We start from the raw sequence: 19,967 nt of genomic DNA, 5'->3' as shown, positions 1-19,967 counted from the left end.
CGTAGAATCATGGGATGGTTTGGGTTGGAAAAAAGTTGAGATCATCAAACCCAACCTGTAACCCAACACTGCCAAGCCCACCACTAAACCATGTCCCTCAGAGCCACATCTACACAGCTTTGAAATCCCTCCAAGGATGGTGACTCCACCACTGCCCTGGGCAGCCTGTGCCAGTTTCTGACAACCCTTCCAGGGAAGAAATTTTTCCTCATAACCGATGTAAGCCTCCCCTGGCACAACCTGAAGCTGTTTCTTCTTGTCTTGTTGCTTGTTACTTGAGAGAAGGGGCCTGCCTTCACCTCACTGCAACCTCCTTTCAGGTAGCAGTAGAGAGGATGAAGGTCTTCCCTCATCCTCCTTTTCTCCAGACTGAACAACCCCAGTTTCCTCCTAAGACTTGTTCTCCAGACCCTTCACCAGCTTCGTTGCCCTTCTCTGAACTCATTCCAGCCCCTCAATGTCCTTCATGTAGTGAGGGGCCCAGAACTGAACACAGATTTTGAGATGTGGTCTCAGCAGTTCTGAGTACATGGGGGGACTAACACTGCCCTGGTCCTGCTGGCCACACTGCTTCCCAGGGTAGGGGCACTTGAAGTCACATGGAGGACATAAAGGGGGACGGCATGTTTTGGACATGGAAGGGACCTGTTGGGGTCCAAAGTGATATATGGGACCACTCTGTAGGACCTATGGCTGCTCTGGGTCAGGTCAGCCAGAGGGATGCTGTAAGTGGGTATGAGGTGAAGAGGACTGTGAAGGTGAAAGAGTTCTGTGCGTGTGTGAGAGAGAGACAGTGTATGTGGAGCAGGCTGCAGCAGGGTGTCATCTGCGTGTGTGTGTGTGTGTGTGTGTGTGTGTGTGTGTGTGTGTGTACCAGGCTGCCACTGGGGTTTCCCCCTGTGTGCTGTTTGTGAGTGTGTCTGGGTCTGCCCCAGGCTGCAAGGTGGTCCCAGGGTGTTGGCTCTGGGGCAGGGTTGCCAGGGTGTGAGGCAGCTAAGCCCTGGCACAGAACAGCTGCAGCCACAGCACAGAGAAGTGGAGCTGGAGATAGATCGATGCAGCCTTAATTGGGGTCTCATGTCCCCTGTCACTTGCCAGGCCACAGCTGATCGAGCGCCGTGGCCCCGGGGAGCCAGGAGGACACATGTGGGCCCCTGTTCCCACTCGTTAGGCAGCTCAGGGGGTGATGTGTGTTTCCACTCTCCCTGGGGGGCTTGGGGACACAGCTGCTGTCACCTGAGTAACCAGCCCTGATCGATGCCATCTTTCTGCATCCCGCAGAGACTGTAATTGAGCAAGAGGGAGGAGACAGAGGATGGCAGGGACAATCCAGCCTAGCAGGAAGAAGGCTGAATCCAGCCTCAGTGCTGGGCTGGGCACAGCTGGACACAGACCCATTGTCCCATCACAGGCTCCAGGGATGGGGATAAGGTTGAAGGCCTCCACTCATCCCCAAGCAGCAGATCTGCTGTGCACTGCACATTGTGCTGGGGCTGTGGGGGGTCAGCACCGTGGCTTCAGCCCCATTCCAAGGCCTGCAGGCTGGATGAGATCCTAAAGGGTGCTTGCCCTCCAGTTCCCGAGAATTGAGCCCAGTGCTTGAGCCCTTGGATCACTTGGATTTTCTCCCTTTGGGGAGGGGGTGAAGTGTGACCCCTCTGGCGTGGGCATTTGTGTATTGATGAGCACTGCCCACCACACTGGGCACAGGCCATACCAGGGTCAGTGTCCTCTAAACACCGAGCATCACCATGTGTGTGCAGCCCCCAGCCTCTCCTGCAGCCCCCAGCCACTTCTCCTAATGCAGCCATTTCTAATTGCTGCCTTTGTGGAACAAAGATCAGCTCTTCCCCTCTGAAGATCCCTCTTCCACAGCCCAGCTATTGATCTCTGGGAAAAAAAACCAACAAAACAAAAAACAACACAAAAAAAAAAAAAAAACCAACAAAAACCAGACCACACAGAGCCTCAGCCTGCTCCTCCTGCCCTAATGCTCTGCACAGCTCCTCCAGGGAGACTTGGGTGGGGGGCACTGGGGTTGCTCAGGCCCTGGGCCACCCCACTGCTCCCTCCTACATGGTGGCAGCCCTGTACAACTCCCTGTAGGAACACATTGACAAGGACAAGGCTTTTTCAGGGCACAGTGGGTTTTGGGCTCAGCCAAAGGCACTGGGAGGGTCCCCAGAGAGATCCAGCTGCAATTGCCAGACATACTGACAAAATACTCACTATTAGCAGACCTAAGACCTGGGTCAGACCATGGTTTGATCCAAGAGCCTGATCTGGGACCTTGACTGGGTGCTCCCTGGCACTTGGGGCATGGCAGTGCAACACCCAGCCCCGTGCTTTAGGGACTGTGAGGGACAGAGATTGTCCCCCAGTCCCCTCTGGCACTGCTGAGTCTATGTGGGAATGATGAGGCAGGGGCAGGCTGAGCCCTGTGGTGCTGGGGACATCACAAGGTGCTCTGGAGAGTTTTGAAATTCTCCCTCTGCAGTCTGCAAAATCTCTGGGCTTTTTTCTCTGTGGCAGCTGCTGCTGCCATTAATTCACCTCATCCATTTGACATATCCCTGTAACTGCGAGTGCCATTTGCAGGCAGTTCTGGGGCTGGGGTTGCCTGCTGCCTTCCTTACCATCTCACTTTTTAGTGAGCATCCCTCAAGGTGGTCGATAGCAGAAAGGTGAACCTGGGCAGGCTAAGGCCTGGGGGAAAGTCGGCAGCAGCCTCCTGGATTTCAAAGGCCCTGAATACACATGACCCACAGATCGCTATATCAATTTCTTTTAATACATCCAAGAGCCTCTTTCCTGGCGGACCAGGCCGGAATGAAGCAGCAATCGACCCCCAAGGGGGGGGCGGCGGGAGGCCTGCACGCCTTACTCTGCAGTGCAAATCGCCATCGACCGCCTGCAGCCGCTCTTCTTCGCCTTGGAGAGGGGCTTCGCACCCTTAGCTTCCCTCCCCGGGAGCCGCCTCCCGCCCTCCATCACCCCCTTCCCCCCCCCAATCACCCCCTTCCCGCCCCGGCCTGCGCCGTTTCCACGGCAACGGCGGCCCCTAGCAACGGGCCTCCATGGCAACGGGGCGGGCCGGAAGCGGCGGGTTCCTCCTTCCGGCCGGCGGCAAGATGGCGGCGCGGGCGGCGGAGCTGCAGCGGCTGCAATGGCGACTGGAGGAGCTGGAGCAGCGTGTCGGCAGCGGCGACGGAACCAGCGGGCCGCAAAAGGTACCGGGAGGGGTTCGGTTCGACCGGGAGGCACGTCTGTGCTGGCCTGGGTAGCCGGCACAAGCCTCGGCCCGTTGGGGTCTGAGGTACCTCGGCCTTAACGAGGTGTGACGGGCCCGTCCCCTTCCTCTGTGCGACTGCAGGTGGCGGACGAGCTGGTGAAAGTGCAGGTGGCGCTGAACACCATCGCCAGCAAGAGGGAGAGGATCAAAATCCTCTTCAAGAAAAGTGAGTGGCCTCGAGGAGGGGAACCAGGAGGCATCGGGCCGGGGAGGGAGGACACAGACTGGAGGAGCCTTTCTGCCGTTTCACTGCTCTAAACAAAAATCCCTTTCTCCCCTCCCCCTTCCGTTCGACCCCCATTGTCTTCGGATTCTTGTTTTGCACATTTGGCAGATAAATAAGTAACCACAATGTGGCCCCCAGCATAAGAAGGACACGGAGCTGTTGGAGCAAATCCAGAGGAGGGCCACGAAAATGTTCAGAGGGCTGAAGCACCTCTCTTGTGACAGGAAGAGATGGGGTTGTTCAGCCTAGAGAAGGCTCCAGAGAGACCTTAGGTCACCTTCCAGTACGTGGAGGGTACTACAGGAGCCACAGAAAAGCTGGGGAAGGACTTCTTAAAAGGACGTCAAGTGAGAGGATGAGGGAGAAGAGTTTTAAGCTGGAAGAGGGGAGATTTAGGTTAGATATTAGGAAGAAATTCTGTTTTGTGAGGGTGGTGAGACACTGGCCGAGATTACCCAGGGAAATTGTGGCTGCCCCCTCCCTGGAAGTGTGCAGGGACAGGCTGGATGGGGCTTGGAGCCAGTGCAAGGGGGTTGGAACAACATTATCTTTAACACTAACACTTCTCCCAGCCCAAACCATTCTGTGAGTCTATGAATTGAGTGAGATCTTTCTGCTGGCAATTCTCCCCCTCAGCTTATAGGGCTGGCAAATAGATCCTGCAACCAGTTATTTGCTTGATGTCTGCCTGTATCAGTGCCATTGTTTGCTCCACCTGAAATGCAGCCCTTGAAGGCTGTTGGAGGATGAACACCTGAAGTGTGATGCTTTGACTTCTTGGGAGAGCAGCTCTCCCCAGTGTGTGTGGTGGGATTAGTGAGGATCACAGTCAGCCACAGGTGGGCAGATCTGGGGAGCTTCCTCTGAACTGGAGGAGATCAGGAGTTGACACTGGAGTGGTGCTTTTTCCTGCCAGGCTGCCTCTTGGCCAGGTTTTGCTGTCTGGTATCACAGAAGGAGCAAGCTGCATAGGGAAGGTGGTTGAGGTCCAAGGCTGTGGTGTCCATTTGGTATAAAAAAACTGTAAACTATGTGTTTAGATCATTTTAAGAACTGGGGTGGAGGGAGCTACCAGCTGGTTTTCTTTCAAGGGCAGGAAGAAGCAGATTTCACTGACCTTTGGTATGAGTGTATAAATAAAAAGCAAGCACAGCTGATGTCCATAGCAAAGCAGTTATTTGGTCTGAGTCATTTGACAGTTCTTGGTCACAGTGCCCCAGAGTTTTCAATCTCTACATAAATTAATGAATCTGAAATTAACTGACCTTAAATGGGAAGTGTTTACAGAGGAACCTGGTGTATAGCATGGGGGGAAACAGCACTTCTAAATGCAATAATGTGTCTCCTTCTTTTTTGTCTCCAAACCTGGTTTTCCTTCTAGTTGAAGATGTAATAAAATACCTTGACCCTCAGTACATTGATAGGATGGCTGTTCCAGATGCCATGAAGCTGCAGTTCATCTTGGCAGGTATGGCATGAAATGAGAGGAGACAGGGTTGGGTTGGTCTTTTTGGTTTTTTTAGCACTGCAAAAGTTGGCCGTTAACCTAAGGTGGATTGGTATTGATTTCTCTTCTTTAGTTGTAAAGATATGGCAAGGCACCCTCAGTGGAGCTCTCAGAGAGAGGGTTTGTTAAAAGGATGTCAGTCACCCCTGGTGCTCCTTTGTGTGTATCCACACTGCAGTTTTATTAGTTCTGATCTTTTTAGTATTGATCAGTTTAACTCTGAATTAATAAAAGGTTGAAAATTAAAACTGGAGCTAGAACAGTTTTCCTCAACCCTCTCCCAGTACTCTTTAGGCTGTGACAAAATTGGAAGACTTTTGGATGTACTTCTGAATACCTTCTGGTCTTCTCTTTTGCCCCAAGGATTTAGCTTTGTGGTTTAGCTTTGCGTTGGTATGGTCTGCAAATGGAACCTGGTGGAGATTCTCCTGCCTTAGATTGGTTTGAACCAAGATCCACAGATGAGCAACACATAAATCTAAACCAAATCATGAACAAGGTGGAAGTGTTACTCCAGCAGTATTTGTGGAAAGCCAAAGCAGGGTCCCTGTACTGATGTTGTACTGATGTTCTTGTCCCTCCCTAACCAGAGGAGCAGGTTCCTCTTGCTTCCCGAGCAGCCCTTCTGGAGCAGGTGAAGAACCTCCAGCCCATTTTGGACAGTGCCAGTATCCGAGGTAGGCTTGTTCTTCAGCAGCTTTGAGATGGAAATGCTCCAGGCTCTTGCCTATTCTATTTTCCTTTTTTTTTTTCTTTCTTTCTTTTTCTTTCCCTCGTGACCTCAGACTAGACAAGAGGACAGCTAAGCACCCGACTGGGTGTGAGTAAAGTAGGTATAAACTCACTGGTTATGTCTGCTCCTCTCTCATGCTGCTCTAACATCCCATACAAGGTCAAGAAGGTGATAGAGTAGGATGGGAAGCAGGTTAGAGACAGCAGCTTGACAGCCTGTTAGTTTTTGACTGTCTCTCACTACTGGCATCTCCTGTCTCATGTCATCCAGCAGTGGACAGCAGATAAAGTTGGTATTTAGTGTACAAGGTAGCTCGGGTCTTTTTCTGCCCTACAAAATGTGTGTTTGTGGTGTGTAGCACTTGGATTCAATGAGTGAAGTTCTGTGATGTGCTCATGGAGAAGGAATGATCTTTATTTTGTGAGCTAATCCCCTGGACTATAAAAAATTAAAATAGATTTGTTTTCTGTGTTTTCAGCAGTTCCTGACCACGCAGCCAAGCTACAGCGACTGTCTCAGATCCACATACAGCAGCAGGTAGTGTGAATATTCTTGACAGCCTTGACTAGCAGGAAGCATGTCAATGGCTGTGCTGACACTTCTGTACTTGCAACTGCTTGAACTGTTGATTTATAGCAGTTATTTTCAATCCCAGCATATTTATACTGCAATCCTAAAAAAGTGTTAGCACTCTGGGGAGTAGCTACTGGAGGAAGTAGCTGGGATTTCTGACATCTGAGTCTGAGCTGTAAAAGTGCTCTGCCTGCTATAACTGTATTCAGTACAGAGGTTTGAGTGGCACATGCTAAGCAGTGGGAGGTTTAACCAGCTGGCATTCCTGCCTTCAGTGGGACACTGAGGTAAAGCACTGCACTCTTCCTCTGGTGTCCCTGTTGTCTGGAAGGCTGTTACTGCTGTCATGTTGTCACTTCACCTTTTCCCATTTGAGTGCTCCTGGAACTGGGGATAAGTAGCCTGGGCAGTGCTTAATTCCCCCTTTCAGCATTTTGCTGTGAGTTCCTGTTCTGGAGCAAGCAAAGCAAGAATTCTGAGAAGACACAGGCAGCAGTGCAAGCCCAAGGGGCTCTGGTGCTTTGTCAGGATGAGTGTTTGTAACCTTTCTCTTGACCACTGAAACCCTTCCAGCTGCAGTGAGTAGCCACAGCCAGTGTCTGAGCTCTGCTCTCACTGCTGGCCTTGGGTGAATTTCCCCCCTGTGCTCTCAGGGGCTGAGAGGACACCTGCCCTTCAGTTTACTTCTCAGTCACTGTGGCTCTTCTCTTTGCAGAAACAACGCCACGAGCTCACGGATAATGTCAAGACACTCCTGGAGGACTACAACAAAGTGGTATCCTTTGAGTCTTGGGTGTGATATAGCTGAAATGCCTGGGATCCTGGGCTGCTTATCTCCTCAGATGTTGGATCCCCCACCCCACTCTGGGTTCAAGGGCCAGTGCCCTTCTGGACACGGTGACACTCGTGTCCCTGTCATGCTCCTCTCAGAGCAGACCCAAAGGCTTTCTACAGCCTGGTGCTTCTTTCCCTGCAGTTTCCTTAAGAGTCACTTCCAGACCCTGCTTCTCTCCAAGCAGTTTGTCCAGTGGAATGAAATACTGACACGTCTGGAAGCAGCCAAGGAAGCGAAACCTGTGGCAGAGTGATGGCAGAGCCAAGAGCATGGGGAACCCTGGGACCTTGCTGCCTTTGGGTCACTCTGGAGATGCAGCAGCACAACTACCACCCTGTCATTTTAGTATTTTCCCACTTGGTGTAAGCATGCTGCAGATGACATTGCAGGCTCTCAGGTGGCATCCTGGCTCCACAGCTCCTGTGTCAGCCCTGGGTTGAAGCCACACTATTCCTTAATGTGCCGCTGTTTGCAAATCTTGCACTTCACCAAGATACTTTTTGGTTTGTAACATATTTTAAAAACCCTTCCTGCTCTTGCTGTGGATCATATTAAAGTCCTGAAATGCTCTTTGGGTTGTCTTTTCCTCCCCTGGGCACTCTGCTGGGACAGACTGACCCTACCTGTGTAGTTTTCCCCAGGCAGCGTGCTGTGGAGGCTTTGGGGCAGCCCATGGGAGGTTCTTTGTGGGTTTTTTTCAGCCTTGGGCTGAGGACACGTACATCCCCTCTGGTATTAGAGCTTTCCCTGGGCTGCAGCACATGCTCCTCTGACCCATTCTTCCTGTGCTGCCTGCACCCATGAGAATCATGGAATTTTTCCCCAGGCTGTTGTCATCCTTGCCCTGGCAGGAAGCAGCAGCTCCTGCCTTTGTCTTCCCTCCATCCTGCCTGCTAGACAGAGCCTGTGACCAGGCCCTTTCACAGAACCACAGGTTTGGGTTGTAAGGGACCTTAAAGGGGTTCCAACCCTCTCTGCCATGGTCGGGGACACCTCCCTCTAATCCAGGTTGCTCCAAGCCTCATCCAGCCTGGCCTTGAACACTTCCAGGGATGGGGCAGCCACAGCTTCTCTGGGTAGCCTCACGTCCAGGTGTGCCCCTTCCCCTTTGGAGGGGCCCATGAGCTTCCTCTGCACATCCCCTGAAGTTTCTCCTGGCACAGAGGTCTTCCCGAGTGTGGGATCGTGTTTACGGGAGAGTCCCAAACCCTCCTGCTCGGTGAGACACGGACCTGGGAGCCCCGCAGGAATGGGGCTGGATCCCAGCCGGGAATTCTGGAGGAGCTGGGCTGCAAGCCCGCGACCTGTGGGTGCCTGGCGATTTCTGCTGGCTGGGACACCGGGCTGGGGTTTGACGTTCCTGTGGTCCCGTCGAACCGGTGCCGGCAGCCGGTGCCGGGGATCCAGCAGGGTCGGCCCAGGCGAGGCGGGAGCGGTTCGGCAGGCCGGGCCCAGCCCCTGCGCATGCGCCCTGAGGCCGCCGCCGCCATCTTGTGGCGAGGGGAGCGCTGAGGCGGCCGCAGGTGAGAGCCCATCCGGCACCCCTACCCCCTCGGAACCGGGGCCCGGCTTTCCCCCAGGCACCGGTACTGCATCCCGGCATCCTCTCGGGACCCTATAGAGGCATATGGCCTCCCCGTGGGGCCGCCGAGACCAGCCCGGCCCCCCTCAGCGGCACCTGGCCGCCCTACATGGTGGGTCCTGTGGCTCCGGCCTGGCCTCCCCTCAGACTCTTGTGGAACCCTGGAGCCCCGGCTTCCCGTTTGCCCCTTTCTTGGCCTTCCTAACCCCTTGCCAACGGAGAGCTCGGCCTTCCCTGCCGCCCTCTGAAGTCCCCATCCCCGGTAGCAGCGGGGTCCCCTCCTGCGGAGCCTGGCGCACCCAGCAGAGAGGGGGGGGGTTGTGCCGCCCCCTCCCCAGCACCCATGTCGGCCTTGTGCCGTGCTGGGGGCGAGGGCCGTGCTTCCCGGGTACGGAGGCGGGAGCATTCACCAGGGTCTTCTATGGAAGGGTTATGGTACAAGGGACTGCTCTGGGTGGAAGGGGCTCAGGGATCTGTTGGTGACAAAGCCTGAGTGCAGCATGCTGGGGGATTTGGGGCTTTCTGTGACGGGGAGGAGGGTTCCCTACACAGATTTAGCAAATCCTTCGTCAGAATGCTTAGTAAAGGATCCCTGCCTGGCAGAGGGGAGCTACAAAACTAGGGCTTCTGCCTTTTCACTTTATCTTGGAGAACCCTTTTTTTGTTGATGTGCTTTTCTGTTTTTTTTGTTCTACTTCTTGCTGGCTCCGTGTGTCCTGCCTGCAGCCCCTGACTTGCTGTGTCCCTAGTGACCTGTGCAGTTTCATCAAGGCATCCAGTCCCTAGCCTTTCACCGAGGTTAGCCAGTTGTGGGGCTCTGAGCTCTTGTTTCTTTAACATACTGGATCTACAGGTGAGCTGTGCCTGGGTCCATCATGCTCCGGTGTGGCTCACCAGGTGTAACAATGGTCAGAATTTGTCTGGCTTCCTGATAACCTCAGTTCACTCATGTGTTCTCTGTTTTTTCCTGGGATGCTGCCTGTATTTTTTACTTTGCCCCGCTGTAACGTTATCCTATACCTTTCATCTGTTGGGATGACTGTTGCCCTGTGGCAGTCTTCCTGTGGTGAGTATGTGGTGAGCCAAGGAAGACTGCGATAGGAGTGACTCTTCAGTGCAAGTTCTTGCTGATCTTTTAAATGTGATGCTTGAGGATCCCCAGTTCTGATAGCTTAGAGTGCCCTTTGGGGCAAAGGTAATTACTTGTGGTGAGAGTTTCTTTGCACAGCAGTTACAGTGGGAATTAGTATTAATGGATCTGTTTTCTGTTTCAGCACTGCAGAATGGAGAACTATAAGAAGACCAAAATTGTGGAGAAACCTTGTCCTCTTCCTTTCACAAACCTGCCCCCTGATATTATTGAAATGAAAGTGAAGGATGGGAGCAAAATCAGAAATATCATGGGCTATGCCATTGGCAAGATGGAGCTGGACTCAGTGAGGCAGATTCTTTTCACTGGCTCAGGCAGGGCTGTCAGCAAGACCATTACCTGTGTGGAAATCATGAAACGAAGGCTGAAAGAGCTGCACCAGATCACCAAAGTGCTCTTCAGACAGATCGAGGAGATCTGGGACCCCATTGTGCCTGAGGCAGGCCTGGATGCCTTGACAGTGAAGAGAAACATTCCTGCCATATGTGTCCTACTCAGCAAAGATGCCCTCAATCCTCAGGAACCAGGATACCAGGCTCCAGGCTCTTTTGATGCCTTCTGCATTGAGACAATTAAATCAGAGTCCCAGGGCCAGATGAAGAGGAAGCAGGGTGGAGGCAGGGGAGCTGGCAGCACAGGGAAGCACCCTCGATCTGCTGGAGGAGGGTCTGGGGAGCCCTGCACAAAGTCTTGAGATGCCACCACCACTTTTGGGTGTAGTTTGGGGATTTTCAGAAACAACCCAGCTGCTATAGCTGGAAAGCTGCTGCTGAATACAGGGGCTTGCAGAGTTGGTGGGGGGAGGGCAGGAGAAGTTAACTCTTTCCAAGTGGATGTGACTGTAGCTGTCTGAAATGGCGTTTTGACAAGTTCCCTTGTCAAAGGCTGCCACTCTTGAGCATGTGGTTTCAGGGAAAAATGGGAGTTGTGTCTGCTGGAGCAAGGGCTGTTGGCATCTTGTCAGGGAGCCCCAGCAAGCAGATGCTCACCCAGAGGGTTCCAGCTGCCCAGGGCAGTGCAGCAGGCACGTGTGGCCAGTGGAGGTGACTCTTACTGTGACACAGAGAAGAGGTGAGACACAACGTGGATTACCTCGGTGGCCACCTGCATCACCAGAACTCGTGCAAGCAAGCAGTGAGGCTCAGGGTTGGGTCAGCCACTTTGTGCCTCACGGTCCATCTGCTGAGCCTGCCAGGCATTTTGGATTTGGGACTGCAGGGATACGACTCTGGGATTGTGTGCACGTGGTGCCCTTTTTGTCTTCCTCTCACCTCAGTGGGGCTGGGGTTACACCTCGCTCTGCAAAAGTGGCAGGAGTCAACTTGTGTTGTAACCAGCCTGAAATCCTGCAAGTGGGGTGGTGGTCACAGTAAGCTCCAAAGGACCTTGTTCTTTCCCCTTTCTGCTCCTTTGTATGCACAGGGACGGGTTGAAAATAAAGTTTCCTCTTTGTGTAAGGTGAAATTTGTTATGTCTTCCTCATCCCACTGGAGGTCACCCTGTGAACGTTGTTGAGGCAGCTACAGACCCCTGGAACTCCACTCAGCTCTCCGTGAGGAGAAAGGTCCCACATTTGTTCTTCTCACGGCTGCTGATGGACCCAGATGCAAGGCAGGAGAGGTTTGTGGTCCTCCTTTCACTATTCACTCTTAAAATCCAAGAAAGGGGGAGTTTTCTGTTGCTAGGAAGCTTGTTGGTTTGGTTTGGTTTGGTTTGGTTTTGGGTTTTTTTGTGTGTGTTCTTTTTAACTGACTGGAACTAAAGTCTCAAAAACACTTGGCCCAAAATCTGCTACATGAGGCAAAAGATGTAGGATCTTTCTTTGTGCCATAGTTTTCCTTCTGGAGCAGCTCTGGTAAGTAATGCTGGGCAGGAAAAAAGTGCTGTTCCCTGCAACAGGCAGACTCTCACCAGAACAACCCCTGCTGTCCCCAGCATTGCCTGTCCTGTCTGTTGTTGGTGAGCTCCAGCTGAACCTCGTGTTCTGCTTTGTTGAGTTAATGGGAAACAAGAATTTAAAGAAGAGATTTTAACCTAAATCAGGGGGAGCAGGAGAGAGGTGGTGTATTACCTGTGTGACCCAATGCCTCCACAGAGCTCATGGGGTGCTCTGGAAAGTGAGCAGAACTCTGCTGTGCCAGCACAGGTGGAACCTGGAGGTGGGGCAGAGATAAAGCCATTGATCTGGTGGTGTTTCCAGCTGCTGTTCTCTTACATCTAAGGAGGAGGCTGCATTTCTTGGCTAATTAGTGATAAATGCCAAAGGAAGATGCTGGAGTGTCTGATGAGATGGCTTCAGACATCACAACCAGCAATGTGTTTGTGTTTGTTTGCTGTTAAAAGCAGTCTCGTAGCAGAGGACGGATCCTTAAAACAGCTCGTGCAATCCTCCCACGTGGCAGTGGTGCATTTCACACTTCCTCACCAAAGCTGCAAAGGGACTGTTTGTTGGTTTTATTTTATTGTGCTGTTTGGAAGTTTCCCTCAGCTGACTGTGGTGGCTTTTTCCCTTCTGGGTGCTATGGCACTTGGTGGCGCTGAAGCTTTCCTTCCCCTGGGCAGCCCATGGGTTCAGCCAGGAGCACTTCCTAGCTTCCTGATGGATTTGTTCTTCATCCATTCTTCATCTCTTTTCTCCTGGTGTCACGGTGTGCAGGGCTGCCCGGCAGGATAGGTTCCCAACGCCCTGGTCCCCCTGTGTCACTGCCATGTGTCTGTGCCACCAGGAGGACATGTGGCCTGGCTGTGGCTTCTCAGAGCAGCTGCAGATGCCAGGGCCTCATCCCTGGGCATCTCCAGGAGCCCCCACAGCCATGGGGAGGGGTCCCTGTGTGCCCCCCAGCCACCTCCCCTAGGGTGTCACCTCTGTGTCCTTCACCAGCATCCCTGCTTCTGAGTGACACTTCACACCAGAGCTCTGGCTCCAGCCCCTGCACAGTGGCTGGCAGTTGTGGCTCGTGGGGGTGCAAAGTGCCCCCACCTAGGAAGGGGCTGCCCTGTGCCTCAGTTTCCCCTTGCACAAGACAGGGAGGAGCCACCTGTGCCTATGAGACTGTCACCACCCAGGTTCCCACGGCACCACGTTTGGGGTGGATTCTAGGACTGTCTGGGCAGAGATCCCCAGCCCAGGGTAGTGACCCGACCCCCAGCATCCTCACGCCCCTGGTGTGCACGGGGCCAGGGTGCACCAGTGTGCGTGTCTGTGCACACACCCGGGCTTGCACACGTACGTGCAAACGCACACGTGTGTGCAAGGGCAGGGCGGGCACCAGCAGGGTGAGCCAAGCAATGGTGCCAGGGCTCAGCAGTCAGTGATCCATTGGGCCACACAGGGGCTGTGTAGGCAGCGTGGGCAGTACAGGCAGGGGGGCACTACGGGCAGGGCAGTAGAGGCAGGGGGTGCATTACGGGCAGGAGGGGGCATTACGGGCAGGGCATTACGGGAAGGGGGGGCATTGGGGGCAGGGCAGTATGGGCAGGGCAGTAGAGGCAGGGGGGGCACTACGGTCAGGGGGTGCATTACGGGCAGGGGGTGCATTACGGGCAGGGGGGGCATTAAGGGCAAGAGGGGCATTAAGGGCAGGGCATTACGGGCAGGGCAGTACTGGCAGGGGGGCATTACAGACAGGACAGTAGGGGTCGGGGGGCCATTAAGGGCAGAGCCGTACGGGCAGGGTGCATTACGGGCAGAGGAGCATTAGGGGCAGGGGGGCATTACGAACAGGGCATTACGGGAAGGGGGTGCAGCTGGGATGGGCCAGAACCGGGCCCGGGACCGGCAGAACCGGCAGAGCGCGCGCTGCCCGGCGGCGTTTCCCCGCCGTTCACGTGGTCGCCGGGGAAGGGGGCGGGACCCGAGCTCAGGGCTCGGCCAATGGGGAACCGAGGGGCGGGGAACGCCGACCAATGATGAGAGGGGGGCGGGGCCTCCCTGAGCCCCGGTGCCGGCGGGAGGGTGGCGGGCAGCGCGAGAGGGGCTGCGGCACTTCGCCGGGGTCCGGCGGTACCGGCGCCGGTACCGCGGCACCGCTCCTCGTACCGCTCCGCATCCGGGACCCCGCATCCGGGACCCCGCTCCCAGCTGGGACCTGGCACCGGCAGCGCCGTCCGCCCACCCGCCGGCGGGGTCCCGGCGGTTCCTGGGGAGGAGTGGAGGCAGGTGGGTAACTTCGGGACCCCGCGAAGGGAGAGCGGATCCGGCGGGACCTGTTGCTGACCGGTGCCCCGCCGCGGACCGGGGGCTTCGCGGGTGTTGAGCTTCTCGGCGGGGCGGGGGGTTAGAGGGATCGGGGACCCCCGGAATCTGCCCCGTCTGGGTAAAAAGCACAAGGGGGGCAGCCCCGGACCACCACCTGCTGCCTGCCCATGTACTCGACCCGTTTTGGGGTGCAGGACCTGTCAGCGGGGTGCAGGCAGCAGGGAAAACAGGCTAGAGGGGGAAAGAGGGGTCAATACCTGTGCCGAAGTCAACCGGAGCCACCCAGGGTGTCCCGGGGAGGAGATGATGGGGTCGGTCTCTCACGGGGGACACACGCAGCTTGGTGGCCCTTGCAGGAGGCAGAGGCGGGACGGGCGTGATGTGGGGTGCTGGAAAGATTCCCCCAAACAGCAGCTGACCTGGGAGCTGCTGCAGCCTCCAAACTCCAGTGGAGTTTGAGCTCTCGGGTCTCTGCCCACTGGTACCTCTATGGCTCGTCCTGAAGGGTCTGGGCAGCCCTCAGTCCAGCAGTAACAGTGACTTTCTCCCTTCCAGGTGCAAGAGAGAGGAGAGGGGTCCCTGTGTCCCTCCTACCCTACTGGAGGAGGGGAAGCTGAAGGAAAGCTCCGACTGATCCTTCTCAGCAGCACGGTGAAGCCCACGATACAGGTCTGAGCAGCCAAAGTGTGATGGGACGACACTGACCTGCCCCATCCTGCCACCAGCACCACCACCATCCCCTCTGTACCTGTTGATGCCAGTGGGTAGAGGCTGCTCTCCTGATTGCTGCACTGGCATCCCAAGTGTGGGGCCGAGCTCTGGACCCCAGTTCTCTCCGTGGGACAGAGGCAATGGGGGCTACTCTCTCCACTGCAGCAATAGTGGCGATTTCTTTTAACTGTGTCGCCGTGTTGCTCATCCTCATCCTCTTCCTCATCCTCTGCAAGGCCTGCAGGACCCCCTCGTGCCCTCAAAAGAGCCAAGCTTCTGACGCAGATGAGACAAAGAATGAAGAGAAGTACCTCCTGCATCCCTGAGCTGCCTGGGAACTTGGGTACCCAGCCGAGCTGAAGGAATCGTGCCAGCCTGGATGGCTGTGCTGGGACTGGGACACTGAGCCAGGCAGGATTAGAGCAGAGAGGATGCCAAGCTGCTCACAGGGGCTGTGACACAGGGCACAGCCCTTTGCCTGCCTGGTTTTGGTGTGTGAAGTCCCTGTGGATGCCCACAGTGACCACAGGGATGAAGAGACAGCAGCTAGGAATGTGCTATGGGGATAATTGTGCCTGTCTCAGCAGCCAGGGAGTGCAGCAGGAGCCCAGCCCTTCTCTGCACCCCATGTTTGGGGACAGACCATGGGCTGCTCCCTGCTGCTCATGGCCTGGGGCAGTGGCCACTGCACCACAGACCCAAGCATGGCCAGCCAGGGGCTTGGAGAGGGGAGGCAGCAGAGCTAGCATGGGCACCAGTCCCTGAATGGGCTGGCTGGCCATGGTGGGATGTGCCCAGCGGGACCCCAGCAGCCCTGGACCCATCAGCAGAGCAGGGTGTTCCTGATCTGGGTGTCTTTGTGGGTGGCTCCACAGCCACAGGAGGGCATTTGGCACCTGTCTGCCCCAGCAGCCCATTTAATGAGCTATGAGAGGGTCTGCATGGTCTGTCCATTTGTCCACAATCTTTGTCTGTCAAGTCCCCCCTAGCATTAGCACCAACACTGCCAGGCAAACAGCCCTTGTGTTCCTGCCTGTCCTCCTGCCTGCTCCCAGCCAAGGCCAGCTCTGGGGGTTTGACCTGCCTGCAGTCAGCAGATGTACCCTCGTTGGTGTCCCCATCCCTGCCGAGAGCAGCCTGAGGTGGCTTTTCTCTGGGGAAGAGGGGACACATGGGGATAGATTGAGGGTGCCAGGGACAAACCACAATCGCTCCCTTGGGACCACTGTGGCTCCGTGGGGAGAGATGCTGCTGGCCTGGCTCACCCCCAAACCTAGTAGCTGCCTTCGCCTGCCCTGCCTGTAGGTGCTGTGCTTTTTGGAGGGCTCTGCCCTGCCCATCCTAGAGCTGAGCAGTAGCCAAGGTCCCCGCTGGCACAGACGCTGCAATAAGGGGACAGAGAGGTGGGCTGTGCTGGGAGGGATGCTGGCCAGGCTTCCTCTGAAGGATTGGCCAGGCCTGGCACAGCCTGTGGTTCATCCTTATGTCAGGTGTAGCTAACTCATGCCTTTGCAGCAATGTTTTTACTAGACTAATAAACTGATTGTAGGACCTAGGCAGTGTCTCTGAGCTCTGCCCAGCGCCTGGAAAAATATGGGGAGGTGGTATGCCCTGCCAGTCCTACTGCCTGTGGCTGATGTCCCTGCAGAACTGTGGGAGGTTTGCTGGGTAATGGTGGCAAGGAAAGGCTTATGTCTGCATCTGCCTGTGGGTTTTAAATGCTGGGTGAGAAACCTGGTGGGTATTTCATGCCCACAGCATTTCTGCCTGGGCTGGGGTCACGGGGCTGTCAGCAGGGAACTCCACAGCCCCGGTGCTAGGGGCCCCAGAGAGTTTCCAAGCCATGGCCTTAAATTACAGGGATGTTTACAGGGGATGCAAAGCCAGCTGGGTGGATGAAGGGGACCTGCCACCACCCCTGCCTGGTGGAACAAGCACCTCTGGTCCCCACTCCTGGCAGCACAGGACTCCAGTGGTGACAGCCTGTCCCTGCTCATCAGCATTCAGCAAAGCCACCACAGCTCCTGCTGCCACCGTAGCCACATAGCTGCTAATCCCACTGCTGCAAAGCACCAGAGTGGTGGGAAAGCCTCTGCAAATCCTGGTGCCCAGCCCTGCCCACAGCTGCCAGCTGGGCAGAGGCAGCCAAGCACCACGCTAAGCCCCTCCTGGGGAGCTGTGAGCATCCTGACTCTGGTGTCCGGCAGCCGCCCTGATACCCCCTTTGCAGTCATGGCACATCCCTCTTCCACAGCCATGGGGGCCCCCTGGCTGCAGCTGTCTCCCCAAAATCCAGGGGTCTGTCTGTGTTTCACCTCATGAAGTGCTGCAGGGCTGCAGCTAAGTCAGTGCTTGGTCTCCCTGGCCACCACCAGTGGTGGGGCTGCCAGGGAGGTGCAGCCCTGCAGTTTTCCCAGGGCTCCTGCTCTCCATGGGATTTACCTGGTGAGCTCACCTTCCCAGGGGGAAGAGCTGAATGCTGTGCAGCTCTGGGGGACTGAGCACAGTGAGGTCTGCCTGAAAGCACTCGCAGAAAGGACTGCCACTCCCTGTCTCTCCCAGAAACTCCTTTTATTTGTCCCGGCACAGAGGAGAACTGTTCCCGCTATGCAAAGAGCGGGTGGCATGGGGCCCGTGGCATGCAGCCACTGATCAAAGCTGGGCTTGTTCAGCCAGCAGCCCCTGGCAGAGCCATCCTTCCCTCCACTCACTCCTCTGCCTTGCTCTCTGGGTCTCTCATCAGGTTAAGCAGCTTGTCCAGCTTTGCAATTTCCACCTCGGGACCCATCTTGACCTCCTGGCCTTTCTTTGCCTGTGAAGAGAGCAAGGAGGGCAAAACTGTGAGCAGGGAGGACTGTGGGGATGGGCAAGGGTCTGGTGCAGGGAAGGATGCTGGGCTGCCATGCAGCATAGCCCCCACCTAGGGGCTGATCCACAGGGGGATGGACCTGCCTGTGCCCATATTTCAAGCCTAAGGTGCCATGAGATGTGCAAAAGCCCCCGTGGGCTAGGGAAGGGTCTGGGTGGAGGTGGGGTGGATCTGTTGGTCCACAGTGACACAAACTCTCTTTTTCCTCTCTCCTCCCAGCCCTGTGGGACTGGAATGCTCTTTAAGCCTCCCAGCTTTTCCCCTCAGACTCCAGGGAGGTACCAGGCATGCATGACTCCCAGGGCAGTGACAGTGATGCAATGTCCAAACCTCCCCAAAATGCTCACACTGTACCCATTCCATGCCAGTGCTCCTGGGGAGAGGCAGCCACAGGAGTGAGGATTGGCCCATTTACACACAAATGTGTTTGTCCAAGAAGGCAAGTGGGTGCTGAGAGACCCTAACCCAGGAGGTGAGTCCCAGATGGGCTGCTAGCTTGTCAATGAGGGTTTCTTGCCCCTGGTCACACTCCAAACCTCCCTTGGCATGGCCTGTCCCTGTACCTCAGTGCAGGGTGCTCTGCCAACCTCACTGCATGCCCCAGCAAGGGGCCCCAACAAGGGCCATCCTTTCACCCATCCCAATCCTCTCAGGGGCTCATTCCCAATTTTGGGGAGAACTGGCAGCATTTTGAGATAAATTACATAGTATGAGGGATTGAAGTCTGTCCAATTCAGTCCTACTGGTGGGAGGCAATTTCCCTGCTAAGGGGACCCATGCAACCCAGTGCTGTGGGCTGTAGCATCAGTGTGCTGTTCTCATCACAGCCCAGGGGCTTTGGGAAAGTGATAACTGGGTTTGGGCTCTCCAGATACATACTGTGGCACACACAGCCTGAGGAAATTTCCAACCTGCATACAGCCCACCAAACCTTCCTGCAGCTGAGCATCTACCCTGAGGGGTTTCTCCAGAACAGCATCCATCCAGTCACTGCATCCCACCAGCTCAGTGCTGCCTTTTGCTGTAAAAAACCTTCCCCTTTGCCAGTCTGCTGGCTCTCACCTTGCCTCTGGATTTGGGAGGGCCCCTGCTTAGGGGCTGGGAAGCTCCTCTGTGCCCAGTATGGCTCCAGGCACCCCAGAAAGCAGATGCCAAGAATGGGCAAGTAGGAGGGCTGGTACCCAGCCTCTACAGATAGGCTTGGGAGAAGTGGAAGCAGGTTCCCAGTGGCACAGCAAGGGGGAACATCACCAGCTGGGCTGAGAGGCAGCCCATGGAAAACTGCTGTAGGACTCCTCCTTGCATCCCAGCAGCATGGGGATGCTCTCAGGAAGCCAAGGGAACAGCATATAGCAGCATCTGAGCAAGGAGGACACTTTTTTTCTTCTCTCCCCACTTAGAAAACATAAATTCTCAAGCTGAATCAGCTCCTCTAATGGCCCTGGCAATTACAAACATGTGTCTTTCCTCCAGCTCTGGAAAAAATGTCTGATCACAACAATGGGAAAGTCACGGGGCTGCAGGGATCTCCAGCAAATGTGGGCATTGCTGAAGGTGATGACTGCTGGGAAAGAAGCCCCCCATGGGATCCCCAGGCTGCTCCCTTGTCCCAGTCCAGCACAATCCTGACAGAGCAGAGGTTTCCTTGGCTGCCCGAGGGCAGAGCTGGGCTGAAAGCAGCCCTTGGGAGGGGAACAGGGGCATCTGGAAACTCCCCTGCTGCCAAGAAGACAGCCCTGTTCCTCATCTGAGCACTGAGAGAAGGTTGTTTTTAATTACTGAGCCCATCGATTGCATGCTGGGTTAGTGCTGGACTGTAGTACCAGTGCAAAGTGAGCAACGCCCTTTGTGGCTCTGGTCTGGGCACTGGGAGGGATGTTTGTACTAATGGACTGCATCACAGCCAAGCACCTCTCTGAGTTAGAGCCTTGGGATAAACACAGCTGCTTGAAGTACTTCCAGACATAGCTATTTCTGCAGAAAAGCTGCTTTGCTGCCTGAAGACGTTCAAAATACTCCCTTTGGCCCACAGTGTTGCACACAGCACCATACACAAGTCTTTGGAACAGGCTAAGGAGGCAACTGCTTTGCTCAGCCAGGAGAAGGAGATGCTTAATCCATGTCCCCTTGACCTACTTTCATTCCAAGCCCTTTTTTCTCCCCACTGGTAGAATCAAACAGGGTCCCTGAGTGATGGCCTCCAGGTAGTAACATCAAGTTCACAGGGACTATGTCTGAACCTTGCTGAAGTCACCAGTCACAGCCAAGGCTCAGCTCCCAGTTGCTGAGCT

At 55.3% G+C, this 19,967-nt stretch overlaps 4 protein-coding genes across 9 annotated transcripts in view; 3 read left to right on the top strand and 1 right to left on the bottom strand.

Annotated features, from left to right (window-relative positions):
* The first annotated feature begins 3,080 nt into the window (after positions 1 to 3,080).
* Positions 3,081 to 7,735, top strand: DCTN3 (dynactin subunit 3). Its single transcript, XM_071730138.1, has 7 exons — positions 3,081 to 3,230; positions 3,374 to 3,458; positions 4,900 to 4,986; positions 5,616 to 5,702; positions 6,237 to 6,295; positions 7,047 to 7,106; positions 7,330 to 7,735. The coding sequence occupies exons 1-7, from the start codon at positions 3,132 to 3,134 to the stop codon at positions 7,417 to 7,419; spliced, it is 567 nt and encodes a 188-aa protein (XP_071586239.1). The 5' UTR covers positions 3,081 to 3,131; the 3' UTR covers positions 7,420 to 7,735.
* Positions 7,736 to 8,584: 849 nt separating this feature from the next.
* RPP25L (ribonuclease P/MRP subunit p25 like) lies at positions 8,585 to 11,362 on the top strand. 4 transcript variants are annotated; one of them, XM_071730881.1, is made up of 3 exons: positions 8,662 to 8,689; positions 9,805 to 9,943; positions 10,023 to 11,362. In XM_071730881.1, the coding sequence occupies exon 3, from the start codon at positions 10,032 to 10,034 to the stop codon at positions 10,590 to 10,592; it is 561 nt and encodes a 186-aa protein (XP_071586982.1). In that variant the 5' UTR covers positions 8,662 to 8,689; positions 9,805 to 9,943; positions 10,023 to 10,031; the 3' UTR covers positions 10,593 to 11,362. The 4 variants fall into 4 exon arrangements, with proteins under 4 accessions (XP_071586981.1, XP_071586983.1, XP_071586982.1 ...); XM_071730880.1 differs by lacking the exon at positions 9,805 to 9,943 and having other exon boundaries at positions 8,585 to 8,689; XM_071730882.1 differs by lacking the exon at positions 9,805 to 9,943 and having other exon boundaries at positions 8,642 to 8,752.
* A 2,480-nt stretch (positions 11,363 to 13,842) lies between these two features.
* Positions 13,843 to 16,362, top strand: ENHO (energy homeostasis associated). The gene is made up of 2 exons (XM_071730144.1): positions 13,843 to 14,057; positions 14,652 to 16,362. The coding sequence occupies exon 2, from the start codon at positions 14,948 to 14,950 to the stop codon at positions 15,131 to 15,133; it is 186 nt and encodes a 61-aa protein (XP_071586245.1). The 5' UTR covers positions 13,843 to 14,057; positions 14,652 to 14,947; the 3' UTR covers positions 15,134 to 16,362.
* Positions 16,363 to 17,361: 999 nt separating this feature from the next.
* The window catches only part of DNAI1 (dynein axonemal intermediate chain 1), a 147,636-nt gene continuing 145,030 nt past the window's right edge, over positions 17,362 to 19,967 (bottom strand). For all 3 annotated transcript variants that reach the window (XM_071730134.1, XM_071730133.1, XM_071730132.1), the window contains one exon: positions 17,362 to 17,619. In XM_071730134.1, the coding sequence (XP_071586235.1) occupies positions 17,515 to 17,619 (105 nt within the window). In that variant the 3' untranslated portion in view covers positions 17,362 to 17,514. The remainder of the gene's footprint in view (positions 17,620 to 19,967) is intronic.

The sequence above is a fragment of the Heliangelus exortis genome, chromosome Z (genome assembly GCF_036169615.1).
Source record: "Heliangelus exortis chromosome Z, bHelExo1.hap1, whole genome shotgun sequence".
NCBI classification, from domain to species: Eukaryota; Metazoa; Chordata; class Aves; order Apodiformes; family Trochilidae; genus Heliangelus; species Heliangelus exortis.
The sequence above is the reverse complement of the archived record's forward strand: the minus strand, read 5'-3'. Positions and strand labels throughout refer to the sequence as shown.